Source organism: Ceratotherium simum, chromosome 9 (assembly GCF_057802395.1).
Source record: "Ceratotherium simum simum isolate JZ-2026a chromosome 9, ASM5780239v1, whole genome shotgun sequence".
In the NCBI taxonomy this organism is placed as follows: Eukaryota; Metazoa; Chordata; class Mammalia; order Perissodactyla; family Rhinocerotidae; genus Ceratotherium; species Ceratotherium simum.
In genome coordinates this window covers 76,361,934-76,375,058 of record NC_141908.1, presented here as the reverse complement: position 1 = coordinate 76,375,058, position 13,125 = coordinate 76,361,934, and the positions used below count along the sequence as shown (strand labels likewise).

At 40.6% G+C, this 13,125-nt stretch overlaps 1 protein-coding gene across 8 annotated transcripts in view; it reads right to left on the bottom strand.

Moving 5' to 3' along the window:
* Positions 1–13,125, bottom strand: part of SPATS2L (spermatogenesis associated serine rich 2 like) — a 166,614-nt gene that overhangs the window by 83,548 nt on the left and 69,941 nt on the right. For all 8 annotated transcript variants that reach the window (XM_014784716.2, XM_087435556.1, XM_087435559.1 and 5 more), the window contains one exon: positions 6,908–6,968. In XM_014784716.2, coding sequence (XP_014640202.1) covers positions 6,908–6,946 — 39 coding nt within the window. In that variant the 5' untranslated portion in view covers positions 6,947–6,968. The remainder of the gene's footprint in view (positions 1–6,907; positions 6,969–13,125) is intronic.

Sequence of the window (13,125 nt, the reverse complement as noted above, 5' to 3'; positions counted from 1 at the left end):
CAGAAGGGGCCATGCTGAAAGGCTGGAAGGGGAGGTGGCAGGAGGAACAGAACAGAAACACCATGCATTCCGCCCATGTAGCTTGGAGAAAGCAATGTGATGCTAATCCTGCGATGGTAAATTTCTTCTTATCCCCTGAAACTGATGCTGACATTTCCATTTATTCATTCAGTTCCTTTCAACTCCTTGTCAAATCTCTCTGGTTGCCAAGCAACTATAACAGCAGTTCTGTACCTAAGCATTAGGCAGTAACTATTGTCAGTGTTTCTCTTCTCTTTGAAAGGGAAATTTAATGACCCTTTCCTATGAGAAAAAGATGACAAGAACCTGCCCATGGCGAAACTTGAAAGCTGTGTGGGGTTTGTGTTTTTGCTGTTTGAATCCAAGGATTGGGCTAAACTGACTTAAACACTCTCACAAAATTATAAAATTAAGATTTGCCCCAAAGCTTGCATGGTTTGGTCTTTAAACACAACTGCAGGCGGTTGGCCTGGTGGCGTAGCAGTTAAGTTGGCGCATTTCGCTTCGGCAGCGGGGGGTTCGCCAGTTTGGATCCCGGGCGCAGACCTACTCACTGCTCATCAAGCCATGCTGAGGGGGTGTCCCATACAGAAGAACTAGAAGGACCTAAACTAGGATATACAACTACATACTGGGGCTTTGGGAGAAAAAAAGACAAAGAGGAAAGATTGGCAACAGATGTTAGCTCAGGGCCAATCTTCTCAAAATAAACAAAAACAAAAAAACAACTGCATATCATTAAAACTTGTGCCACATCCCATGAAATGAGTTCTCTATTAAATAGAGTTAATATTTTAAAGACGCAGGATGATGTGTTTCTTCTGTACTTTCTCCGATCCTGCTAACATTTCTTTAATCGAATGCTTGGGTTTTTCAGACAATACTCCACCCCACATACACACCTGAACTATATTTTAGTACTTTGTAAAACACAGATTAAGACAGTTACAGGGAGCGGCTGGCCCGTGGCTTAGCGGTTAAGCGTGTGTGCTCCGCTACTAGCGGCCCGGGTTCGGATCCCGGGCACGCACCGACGCATGGCTTGTCCCGCCATGCTGAGGTGGCGTCCCACATACAGCAACTAGAAGGATGTGTAACTATGACATACAACTATCTACTGGGGCTTTGGGGAGAAAAAGGGAGAAAAAAAGGAGGAGGATTGGCAACAGATGTTATAGTTCAGGGCCGGTCTTCCTCAGCAAAAAGAGGAGGATTGGCATGGATGTTAGCTCAGGGCTGATCTTCCTCGCCAAAAAAAAAAAAAAAGTTACAGGGAAAACTAATAACAAAATGGGACATCTGCCCACCTGTTGAGGACAGACTCTAGGACAAAGTCTATCTCTGTCGTCTGCACAGATGTTGAGGTGATTCCTCTCTGTTCCACTGTGGACAAGAGGCTCTTCTCCTCCCTTCTAGCTCTCCTCCTTCATTTTAACGACTCTAGATGATTGCTGTTTACAACCCAGTTTACCTCTGTATCTTGCACAGCTCTAAAAGCCATTCACAGTTAGTGGCACAGCTCAGCAAAGACATTATACACTAAGCGATTCCTCATTTCCAATACCATCATATTTTCTAGTCTCACTTATTTTTTTGTGAGGCTCAGCAAGAGCTATAAAAGTTTGAAAAAATCAAGTCCAGTTATGTGCTTTTTTTCACTTGGGCTTTTTATTTTGTTTTCTTTCTAATCTCAGTTCTATGTGAATTTATATTTTGAGTTCCAAACAAAAACATTCACTGGAACTCCTTTTCCATTTTTAATTGTAAATTAAACAGATGAGCTCTCCCAGAACCTTTATGATGTACATGATTAAGAGCTCATAAAGCAGCTCCCCACTGATTACTGTATTTGATGACTTTGTTAGGTAGATTTTATTATCACGTCCAATCTGCAGATTAGCAAACTGAGGCCTAGAAAACTTAAGTGACTTGCTCCAGGCTGCTCCACTAGTAATTGGGGAGCTAATAATCTCTGCTCTGTCTCCGAACTCCATACTCTTTCCATGACTTTACCTCGTTGGAGATCACTTCCCAAGCATACTTGGTTCCCTTAGGAATCACTCCTCGCTGGAAGTAGTCATCAGTCTGTAACTGGACATTCAGCAAATATTATTTTGTAACCCCATTTTAAAAGCAAGGATCCCCTTTGCTTTCTATCATCAAATTGTATTGCTCAATTGTATTCCACTTAAACTGATCTATAATGATGCATGAAAATATCCTGCTAAAAATTTTATTTTGTCTGTCAGTTCTAATAATCCTTTCTTATTCAGTTGAGAGTTACATCTAAAATTTTATAAATCAATTTAGCTTGGTACCCTAGTGTTTCACATGAGAAATAACGTATTAATCACGACTGAGCCCTATCCTTACCTATGAGTTTCCAGTGTTGAATTTCTTAAAAAATATGTCATTTAGAAAAAAGCTGTAAAAAGCGAGTATGCCCTAAATATAAGATCCCTGATTAGCCTAAAGATTTTGTTCTGTTATTTTTCCTTAACAAAGTGAGATATGGGGATATTTTTCTTCCTTTTTTTTGGTACAACAGGATATGACTGTTTACTGACCCAAAGACCTCATTTGCTATTGTGAAACCTACCTGAGACCACCTGTGTTTGATAACCACCTCATAAAGATGCTGCGAGAACCACAGGTAGTCAACCTGAGTAACCTGAGTTTCTGTTTTTAGAAGCAATTTAAAACTTGCTTTATTTAATAGTAAAGAGAGTACTAAAATGAGGTGTCATTTCCATTAACCTACATTTCTGTTTTCAAGAAGGCTTGAGATTTTGCAAAATATTGTGAATGGGAAATATATTGTCTCTAAAGACCATAACTATTCAAGCAGACATGTTCATCATTCATTATCCATTCACCATCTAACTCTAACTGGGGGTCAACTAGGGGTCAAACCCAAGAAGATGAAGATGAGAAAGGCCCAGTCCCTGCATTCCAGGAGCACACAGCCTCGCGTGGGGAGACAGATAGCTAACAATCACAGTACTAGGAATAATGGCTGTAAGAAGGCAGGGAACCCCAGGAAGCTCAAAGAAGAAAAGAGGAGGGGCAGATCATTCAGGTGGGGCAAGGAAGGAGGAGGAAGGAGATATCTGAAAGGGCTCCTAAAAGGGAGGTGAGTGAGGTCAGGGCCCTGAGGAGGACGTCCCAGAGAGAAGAAACCGCCTTTGCAAAGGCCTGGAGGCAGAAACATTCGAGGTCAGGAGGGGTGCGCTGAAGTTGAAGGGGGTGTGTAGAGAGTGGCTACAGATAAAGGTGCCAAAGTAGAGAGGATCAGATCTCACGGAGGATGCATGTCACACTAACCAGACTGAAATTTGACTCCAACAATATTTCCAATTTAAGTCCTTGCAGTTATAATCCAATAATATAAAGATGTCTTAAAATAAAAGTCACAGAGTCAACTGTAAATTTCAGTTATTTAGATATGAGACCTTAAGTTAGAGAGAACAGATGAGCTCATTTCACCGCGAGACTTTTATTAGGTATTTAATTTCCCACAGTGCTTGACTAGATATTGACTAAGAACACGACACAGATCTGTTCTCAGATCTCTAAAAGCTTATCATGTATAATTTAAGATATAACAGTTGTTAGTATTCTTAATTTTCAGAACTAAAATGTCATTGCTGTGTGACAGACTGAGAAACAAACTAATCACAAAAAGGCCATAAAAGCTAATAACTAAAGGAAATAAATGTACTAAAATAAATCAGTGTAAAATTACAAATGATAAGAATTTTCAGTTTATTATGATTTATTTTATTGAGTTGAGAAATCTATTAACCTTTTGACATAGGAAGATGGAATTTACTAATTGATTTAGAGGAGCTCTACTTTCTTTGTCACGTGGATTGATAATATTTACAACTTAAACATCACCCTCTTTCAAAATAATGCCAACATCTTGATAAGTTACTGAAGTGTGATGGTAAAAACCTCATCTACTGTTAATCTTCATATGCGTATGTGACACTGATCATGACAAGTGGATGAATGTGGCGCCTGCGCCAATGCATGGAGCGTTCACATTGAGCCTCTGTGGTCTGTGTGCTGACAGATCAGCTTCCTTCCCCTTACTGGCTGAATGCCACCTATGTTTTGAATAAGACACTCTATCATTGACTGCTGAGCCTACCTCATTGGCCCAATAGCCGTGCTTTGCAGGGATCAATTGCCATGACTGATTCTTTAAGTGTTTTTCCTTCTCACAGCTCAACTTTAGGAGCTGTTCAATCCATCCATCAACAGACATTTGGAAAGGGGCCAATCTCTGGTCAGCACTGTGGTCCCAGACCCAGCTTCTTAAACTGGGGAACTCACATTCTCACCTGAGTACATGACTGTGAGTCAGGGGGAATATGAAGCCATGATATAAAAGGAGCACACCCTTCTGCTATTGTTTGCTCAATGGTCTATAAGTGAAAACAGTTTTGTATTAAAATAATATATGTAACATATTATAGAATAAAATGGATAACACAGTTGCACCAATTTTTAAGATAACACATAAGACTCCAAAGAAATTGTATGTTGGTGGAATTTGGTTTTGACCATGTCCCCAGAGATGTGGGGTGACAAGTTTGTTCTTCTGTGCCCTGGGGGTATTTTGGTGGAAAACTCTGGGAAGCAGTCATGTAATAGCAAGAGCACAGGCTTTAGAACCAGACACAGCCAAGTGTGAATCCCTGCTTCTCCACGTTTCCTGAGAGTCTGACTTTGACCAAGTCACTTGACCTCAAGCCTCCATATCCTCATCAAACAGGAAAGTTACTTAATATGAAGATTTATAAGATATCTAGCACCGTAGCTGACAAAGGCAGGGTGAGCCTTTAAAACAAAATCACACCAAGTCATGCTCCTGCTTCAAACCTTTCCACAGCTTACTCACACCCTTTGAACAACGCCCTACATGGCTCCACCTCAGCTTCTACACCTTTCAGGGCCCAGACCCCATTTGGCAGCCTGGTGAAGCCCACGGGGTCCTTCTCAGAATAATATTTTAAAATTCATGAAATAAGATACATACGATTACAAAGGAAACCACTTATATTGAAATAAAGTTGAAATATTATTGAAAAAACAAATTTTTGCTATAGTAATACACATGCTTCTCTATCAGCATCAAATAACAGAATATAGTGGCAGGTTCTATAACCACAGTAATTTTAAGTAGTGATGAACAAACCATAGTCAGGATCTGTAACAAACGTAACATGATATGAAGACATCTGTCATCTCTAGTTGTAAAAGTCACAGGGACTCCTGCTACTACTGTGAGTGGTTTTTTCCTTTGCCTACATTCATGATTGAAGGAAATGCTACATTTCATTTAGATATTAGTGAAAATGAAAATGTATTTTTTCCCATCCACGTTCGTGAAACCCTGGATTCCACCCATGGATCCCTTGGAGGTCCAGGAACACAAGTGAAGAGCCAATATTCCACCAACACTGGCTCCTGATCTCATCTCCCATCACCATCCCTGTGTCTGCCGTGCTCTGGCCACACTGACCACTTGCTCTTCAAATACACTCAACTTAGTCTACCTCAGGCATCTGCTTTTGCTTTTCTATCTGGAATGCTCTGCCCTCAGATCTTTGCAAGGTGTTTTTCTCCTACTGTCTTTATCTCAGCTCAACTATCACCTCCTCCAAGAGGGCTGCCCTGACCAACCCCACCTACAGTAGCCACCACTCCCTGCTGCCCTGCTGTCATTTCCTCATGGTGGTTACCACTATCTGTAATGACTGTGTTCATTTATGTTCTTGTGTTTACCTGCCCTAAAAAGTGGGTCTCCTGGGAAAAGGAACCTCATCTACACATTCAGTGCCATGTTCCCAGCATCTAGAATAGTGTTTGGCACAAGGTAGGAGTCCAATATATCTTTGCTGAATGAAAGAAAAATAGTAAGGACTCCACAAATGTTTCTTCACTCTGTACTTTAGGTGCGGTGGGGATGCAAAGAGATGAGAGACAAATGGCTGCCCTCAAATCGTTTACTGTCCAGTGGAGGCAGGAGGTGCCCCTGAGGAAGGTGGAGAGAGCTCCAGTCTAGGCTCTTCCACTCTGTTGTACAATCACGGACAGATCTCCTCTAGGGCCTCAGTTCCCTGGGCACCAGGTGAAGGGGCTGGACAAATATCTCCACGGTCTCATGTGGTCTATGGTTTATGATCTCTAGGAGCTAACAGTGCAGGCAGCACACATGGCAAGTGAGGGACTGACCCCAAGTGGAGGAAACTTCACAGAGGAGGATAAGATGTGGAAGGGCTCTGAAATGTAATCAGCCTCCAACAAAGGAAGAGGAGGGGGATTTTCAGTCACAAACACTCAGTGTCAAAAGAAACTTTAAAGGCTACTCAGCAAGACCATTAGGTGAGGCTTTGGGTATCTCTACCCAAAAGTGTATATGAGGCCCCCTTTCTGTACAAGGCCATTTCTGGAGACACAGCATAATACCCTAGCTTTCAGATGTAACCCAGCATGGAGGTAAAGAGTATGAACTGTGGAATGGCACTGCCTGGGTTCAAATCCTGTCTCTGTTGCTTACTAGCTATGTGAATTTAGGCAAATTACTTAACTTCTCTGTGTTTCAATTCTCTTCTCTGTAAAATGAGAATAAGAATAATATGAACTTCTTGGGATTATGGTCAAGATTAAATGAGAAAATGAATGTAATATGCTTAACACACATTCAGTGAAGGCTACTTATGATTCTTTCTGTGAAATGGTTTTCTAGGATGGCAAACTTACTATGTATCCCCCCAAACCACTTCTTTCTTCCATTGTAATCGAGTTTTTACTAGCTAGGTATTATATTCTCCAGTTTGGAGTTTCAGCAAGCCAACATATAAATTTATCTTACCTTTTCCTTGATATTTACATGAGGATTGAGTTCAGCCATCTTGCTTCTAGTGGAATAAGCCCTATAAAGAAGGGGGAAAAAACATTAACTTTAAAGTTTTAAAATTGATTTCTCAATGTGTTATTTTTATGTTCTCTTCCAACACAGTAAACAATTTCATTCAGCCATAATCATAAATACTATTTTAAAATGTAAAAATACTTTCAAGCTAAGCACCTATCTTAGATACATTCAAAAAGCATGTTACGAGAACTCTAGAAGACAATGTCAAATCTTTTATTCATATTGTATTGACAAGAAAAACAGCAAAGACAGATGGGTATGCACCAAACTGTGTTTCTTCTTCTTATCTGAAAGAAAGGTGGTCCAAAACAATGAGAGGAGGAAAAGTGTACCTATTTCAACCACGCCTTGTCCTCACAACCCTTACTGTCCCAAAGCTTTTATCAGCCTCTAGTTAATATAAGAAACGTTTGTTGAGTATTTCCTGCATGGATGTAACCACACCAGGCACTCCAGGAAGAAACAGGAGAAATGGTTCCAGATTTAAATGTCAGAAACATTATACATAACAGTTTTAACACCTGCTTTTTCACTCACCAAATTTTCATGAACATCCTTCTGGATCTATACATATATACCTTCAGCTTATTTTTAGTGACCACAAATTCATATCTCCAGTTTCAAATGGACCCTTAAAGCTGTCCATAACACTTCTGTTTCTCTAAATTCTTTAGGTTTCCTGCCTTTATTGTCCAATCTTCTTTGTGAAGTGGCCCATTCTGAAATCTCTATTCTTAACACCAAGCTGTGGTATTTTCTTTCTTCTCATCTGGTCTCAATCTTTCACCATTATTATGGAAGATAGATCTTAAGTCTTTAATAGTTTCAATCTGTTTTTGAAATAGAGCATAAATGACTTAAAATGAGTAAACAGATTGGTTCAGAAATTAGTACCTAGACAGGCCAAGATATCAATATACAACCTATTTACATGTTTAACACTTTTTGTCAATCAACAACCACTGCAACTCTTTCTTGTATTCTTTTTGACTTTTGCTACAAAGAATGTATCTAGAGTTGATGCATTTTAAGGATAACTTGCAAAAATTCTCTGATTTCTCCCCACCATTTTCTTTTAAACCTAGCTCATAAATTCAGATCCATTACCTTTTGTTGATTTTAGGATGAAAGCGTGGCAATATGTATCTTAACTCCATCACCACTCCAACAGGAACCCACATAAACACATTATTACAGATTACCAAATAGCAGAAACAGTAAGAGTTTATTTTCATAAGTTTCCAAATGATACTGCTGCTGACACATGCATTTGGGCACGCTAGCAGGAGCGACAATGCATACTGGATCCCCAGTGAGACAGCTCCATCCTACATGCTCTGCAAAGAGTGCCCCTCCCACTGAAGACACCTCCCACTTAAATAACTCTTCCAAATGGTAAATTCCAGATCCTTTGACCTGGGAGACGGGAGAGAGTAAATAATATTAGCTGGCAAATAATATCTGAATCTCATTCTCATTTATTCCTGTTCCTGAGAGTTACTAGGAAAAGACAACAGGATTATTCTCTGATTACATATCTATAACAGAGAAAAGAGATGGGTATGTGAGGTACAAGGACATACAATCAGCCGTTTCTGTTTACAAGCCATAGATGAAAAGTGAAACCTTTGATCAGTCATCACAACACCTGCAAGATGGTCTACAATCATGATATTTGAAGACACTTGGATGGTTGATTTTCTTATTCAAATGGAAGTTTTGGCATTATGTAAACAAACACTGTCTATACACGGATTTTTCTGCATGTGATGGTATATGTATGTGTGTGAGAACGAGGATGGGGGAGGGAGATACAGGGTCCACCTACGGACCTATGAAGGATGGAAGGTACCAGCTAGATTTGGTGCTATTTGTTAGGATGGACCTGTGAGCTACAATAACCTTCATTAGACTAGACTGGCTAAATCTTCTGGACACATCTAATCTTGCCATTATAGATGTGTGAAATCTGATAGAAAAAGTTTTTTTGTTTGTTTTGCTTTGATGTCTAGGATTTTGGTGCGCAGCATTTTCTAAAGCTGGAGAGTTATAATCCACAGAGCAATCAGGGAGGAACTGCATTGAGGATGGAAAATTTCTGAGATCTGAGGAAGTGGCAGCACTGAATGGTGAGCTATATTCATAGGACAAAATTCATGGCAATTCCCTTTCTCTTTGACCTCAAAGTCTAAGTCAAGGAAGACTCTTCTTTGGTAGTGATGCCAGTAAGATTAATTACAACATTATTTTTTTGTGGAAGGAAAATGCTGGCTATGAAGGCAGAATGGGGCTATTACAGGTTTTTCAGATGGGAAGATAAGATAGAAATAACTGTAGAGAGCTGTTCTTTGCCCATTTTATTCTCTTAAATTTTTCTTTTTCCTATGTGGAGGGCTGCCTCTACAGGTCTACCTTCCGGGCGGATTCCAATGCCCTCTCCACATCGAGGCTGTCTGCTGGCTGGTGTATAACAGAGAGATTGGGAAATCAGCTCCAGCTCCAGTTGTGGAAACTAGATGAAGGATTTTAATCTAAACAGAACATAAATTTGCTTTGCCTTAAAGAATTAAGAGTTTAGGTGGCTAGATACTCAAATTGGGTTCTATTGATAAGGACAAACTCTAGGGGAACTGTGGAACAGGTGAGGGTGATCATCGGTGCACCTGCAGGTCCTCGCTGAGTGTCCACACCCCGGTTTGGCACTACTCACTACTCCCTCCAGAATACTCAGAAGCACCCCTTACACCAGCATGCTGTCACGTGGTCATTACCTTTCCTGAGCTGACTCCCTGATGCCTGAGCAATCATATAAAACATTCATGAAAAGGAAACTGTGTTGTGCTCCTATTCTTTTGGGATTTTTCTGCTACGAACTATATCTGGACAATCTAATCAACTTAATCTGAATGTTAATTGTTTAATTTAGATAGTTAAGGAACTTTTCCTCAAGGAGACATATTGTCACTCTCTCCCAAGTAACAGGCCCAGAGTTCAGCAACTTGAAAGCCCAGCCCTCATCGTTGCAGACCCCTGGGTTAACCTGAGAGCCTTCAATGCTGTGAGTGAGTGCCAGATGTCTGGGGCCAGCAGACCTCCTATTTCCCTCACATCATGCTTGGTCACCACCCTTGGTGGTGTATCACTACTGGACACGGCTGCTGCCCATATCCTAACACAGCCTGATCCCCAGAGCCTTAAGTCCACAAGGTACGGGGATCTCTGACTTCTTGGGAAAGAGTCTGGTTTCTAATTCCTATGATCACTTAAGACTGTTCTTGGAACCGATCAACTACTGAGGCCTAACTATTCCAATCCATGGATAAATGTTCCATGTATATCAAATAACCAATATAAAATTAAGATAACCAGAAATACAAGTCCCGATGTTGACACAACATTTCAATAGCTTAGGTATTGTTTGAAATTTTTTTCCTTAAAATTGTACTTTAGCTTTCAGTAATAACATACAAACATACATAGACATCACCTAAGTTTTATATATATCCTAGAGAAAAATAAAGATCTAGAAAATTGCTGACTGAAATTTTACTTATGAAATAACAGATTAATCTCTCACTTCATTCTAGATATATATAGTCCATAGTCAAAAACTTATGAGGAAAAGGTATCAATCCCAAAGAAAAAGATTTCATCATTTACCACCAATATATCATCTATATACTTCTCCAGTGTAAAATTAATAAACCAAAAATATGGTTACCAGCAATCACTTCATGTGCAAAGTTATATTAAACTGAACTACTCATTATGCAAAGATCTTACTTAATATGCATTAATGCCAGTCAGGAAATCTATTAGTTTATAACAAAGATAAATATCCTTTATGAAAAATAAACCTGAATAGCACAAATTCTGACAAATATGTTTGTTTCAGCATTTCTAATACAATTCAGTGAAGTTTAACTTATATGACAATATGGTCAACTACCAAACTTTGAGTTTAAAAATTAGATATATTTATTTATATTTCCTGTGCAATCATATAAAACATAAAAAGTTAAAACAATGTCTTGAAATGCCCAAGTACCTTCTGGCTTCCCTATCTCTGCTTTCCCTCGTTTTATTGTGTCAGCAGTAATCAAGTTTCACTTTCGCTTCTCTGAGACCTCTTACTGCTCTTAGATTCACTTTCCTGTTCTCAAGTGTTGCAATCACAGAGATTACATCACTTTTCTTGAATTAGATTTAGGGAACCAGAGGAAATACATAAGAAAAAATTGAAAGTAATGATTTTAACACATTTTTCAAGATCATTTATGCAAAGTTCTCCTATGATTTATAAAAACATAAAAATCATACTGCATAACTGGGGCTGTTAATAGAGTATTTCATAAATGATCATAATGTAGCTGAAGGGGACAAATAAGTGCCAAACGTCCTGACAATCAGGCGTAGCGAGGGAAAATGAGCGAGTTGGTAGAAGCTGGGGATCAACTTGACTTTCTGGCTAATCACCAGAATCAACCTGGGAGCTTTTAGAAACAGAGATTTCTGGGGTCCCATGCCAGTTGGTATGGGGGGTTGAGGCCTGAAAAAAACAACTCCCCAGGTCATTTTCATGCAAAGCCAAATCTGAATTGGAATGTGCCGGGCGTGTAAAATATAACCTGGAACTTCAAAGACTTAGTACAAAAAAGGAATGTAAACTGTCTCAATATTTTTTATATCAACTATGTGTTGAAATGATAATATCTGACATACTGGGTCAAGTAAAATATAACATTAAAATTAATTCCACCCATTTCTTTTTACTTGTTAATGTGACTACTAGAAGATTCAAGTTGTCCGTGTGGCGTAGATTATACTCTGTTGGAAAGTGCTGTCCTAGAGTAGTGGTTCTTAAAGCATGATTCCCGGGTGAGCGGCATCTGCATCTGCTGGGAGCTTGCTAGAAATGCACCCTCTCTGCCCTACCCAGACACGGTGGAGCGGCAGACCGGAAGCTCTCCGGGTGGAGCCAGCAATCAGTGTTTTACTAGCTTCCAGGGCATTCAGATGCGCACAGACTAAACTCTGAGAACCACTACTCCAGAGTCTCCATCCGGGGAATATTAAGAAAGGGCCTCTTCCTTGATCCCAATCACTAGACACAACAAATAGATTCTCATAGAAGTCTAGAGAGATAAATGCAGGGTCCGTTTCCTACAAATTACATTGTTCAGGAATGGTCTTTTCACCAACATATTATTAAGAATAATTAGCACACTTACAGGGCACTTATAATGTGCCAGGCACTCTGCTAAGTGCTTGACACATGTTTTCATCTAACCCTTACACCCCTATATAGTGGCAACGATGATTATCTCCACCTTATAGATGTGAAAGCCGAGGCACAGAGATTCAGTAAGCAGCAGGGCCAGGACTCAAACCCAGGCCGCCTGACTCTGGAGCCCACAGCCACTGTGCTTACAGCACCTCAAAACTGGCTTCCTGAAGTTCTGGGGCTCAGTGTCCATGAAGCGCAGTGAGAACTCCGCAAGGAGAACAAAACCCATCCCAGGCACCGCTTCTCAAGCTGGGCAGGCAGTGACGCAGGCCTGTGCACGTGCAGGGCACACAACTGGGGAGCAAAACCACTAGACCCACAGGAGCGGGCAGCAATGAGCCGGTCAGAAAGAGGCGGCTCTCTTCCTGCGGCTTCCCACCTCCGGTGAGCGTCAAAGCTGCGTTCAGCCGGCCCTTGGCCAACCAACTCTTTCTTGGGCTCTACAATGCTGCCCGGGGGCTCCATGGCCTTCCAGGGCCTCACGCAAACTGCTGCTTCTTTCTAAATGAAAGTAATTCCAGTGTCTGTGTGTCTGACTTGGGTGCAGCCTAGACAGTGTGTGATCTCGTAGGTCCTGAGACTTTTTCTCCTGACTGCCCCAGAGAGGAGGGGCCAGGATGGGTCTTGTGGGTAGGAAGTCAGTATGTGATGTGATTGGAGGAAGCAGCAAATAGCCTCTCAGTCTAAACAGAGCATCCGCAGTCTCCCAGAGTCCAACTCCTCACCTGTGTGACCTTCTTAAGAGACATCTACGTTTTTACTCAGCTTACAGCTTGCTATTACTTCTGGAAGAAGGTGCAAACCACAGATCAATTTATTTCATTCTCTACTGCCACCAATTGGCCCTTAGCAGAGAGCAGTGCTCTGC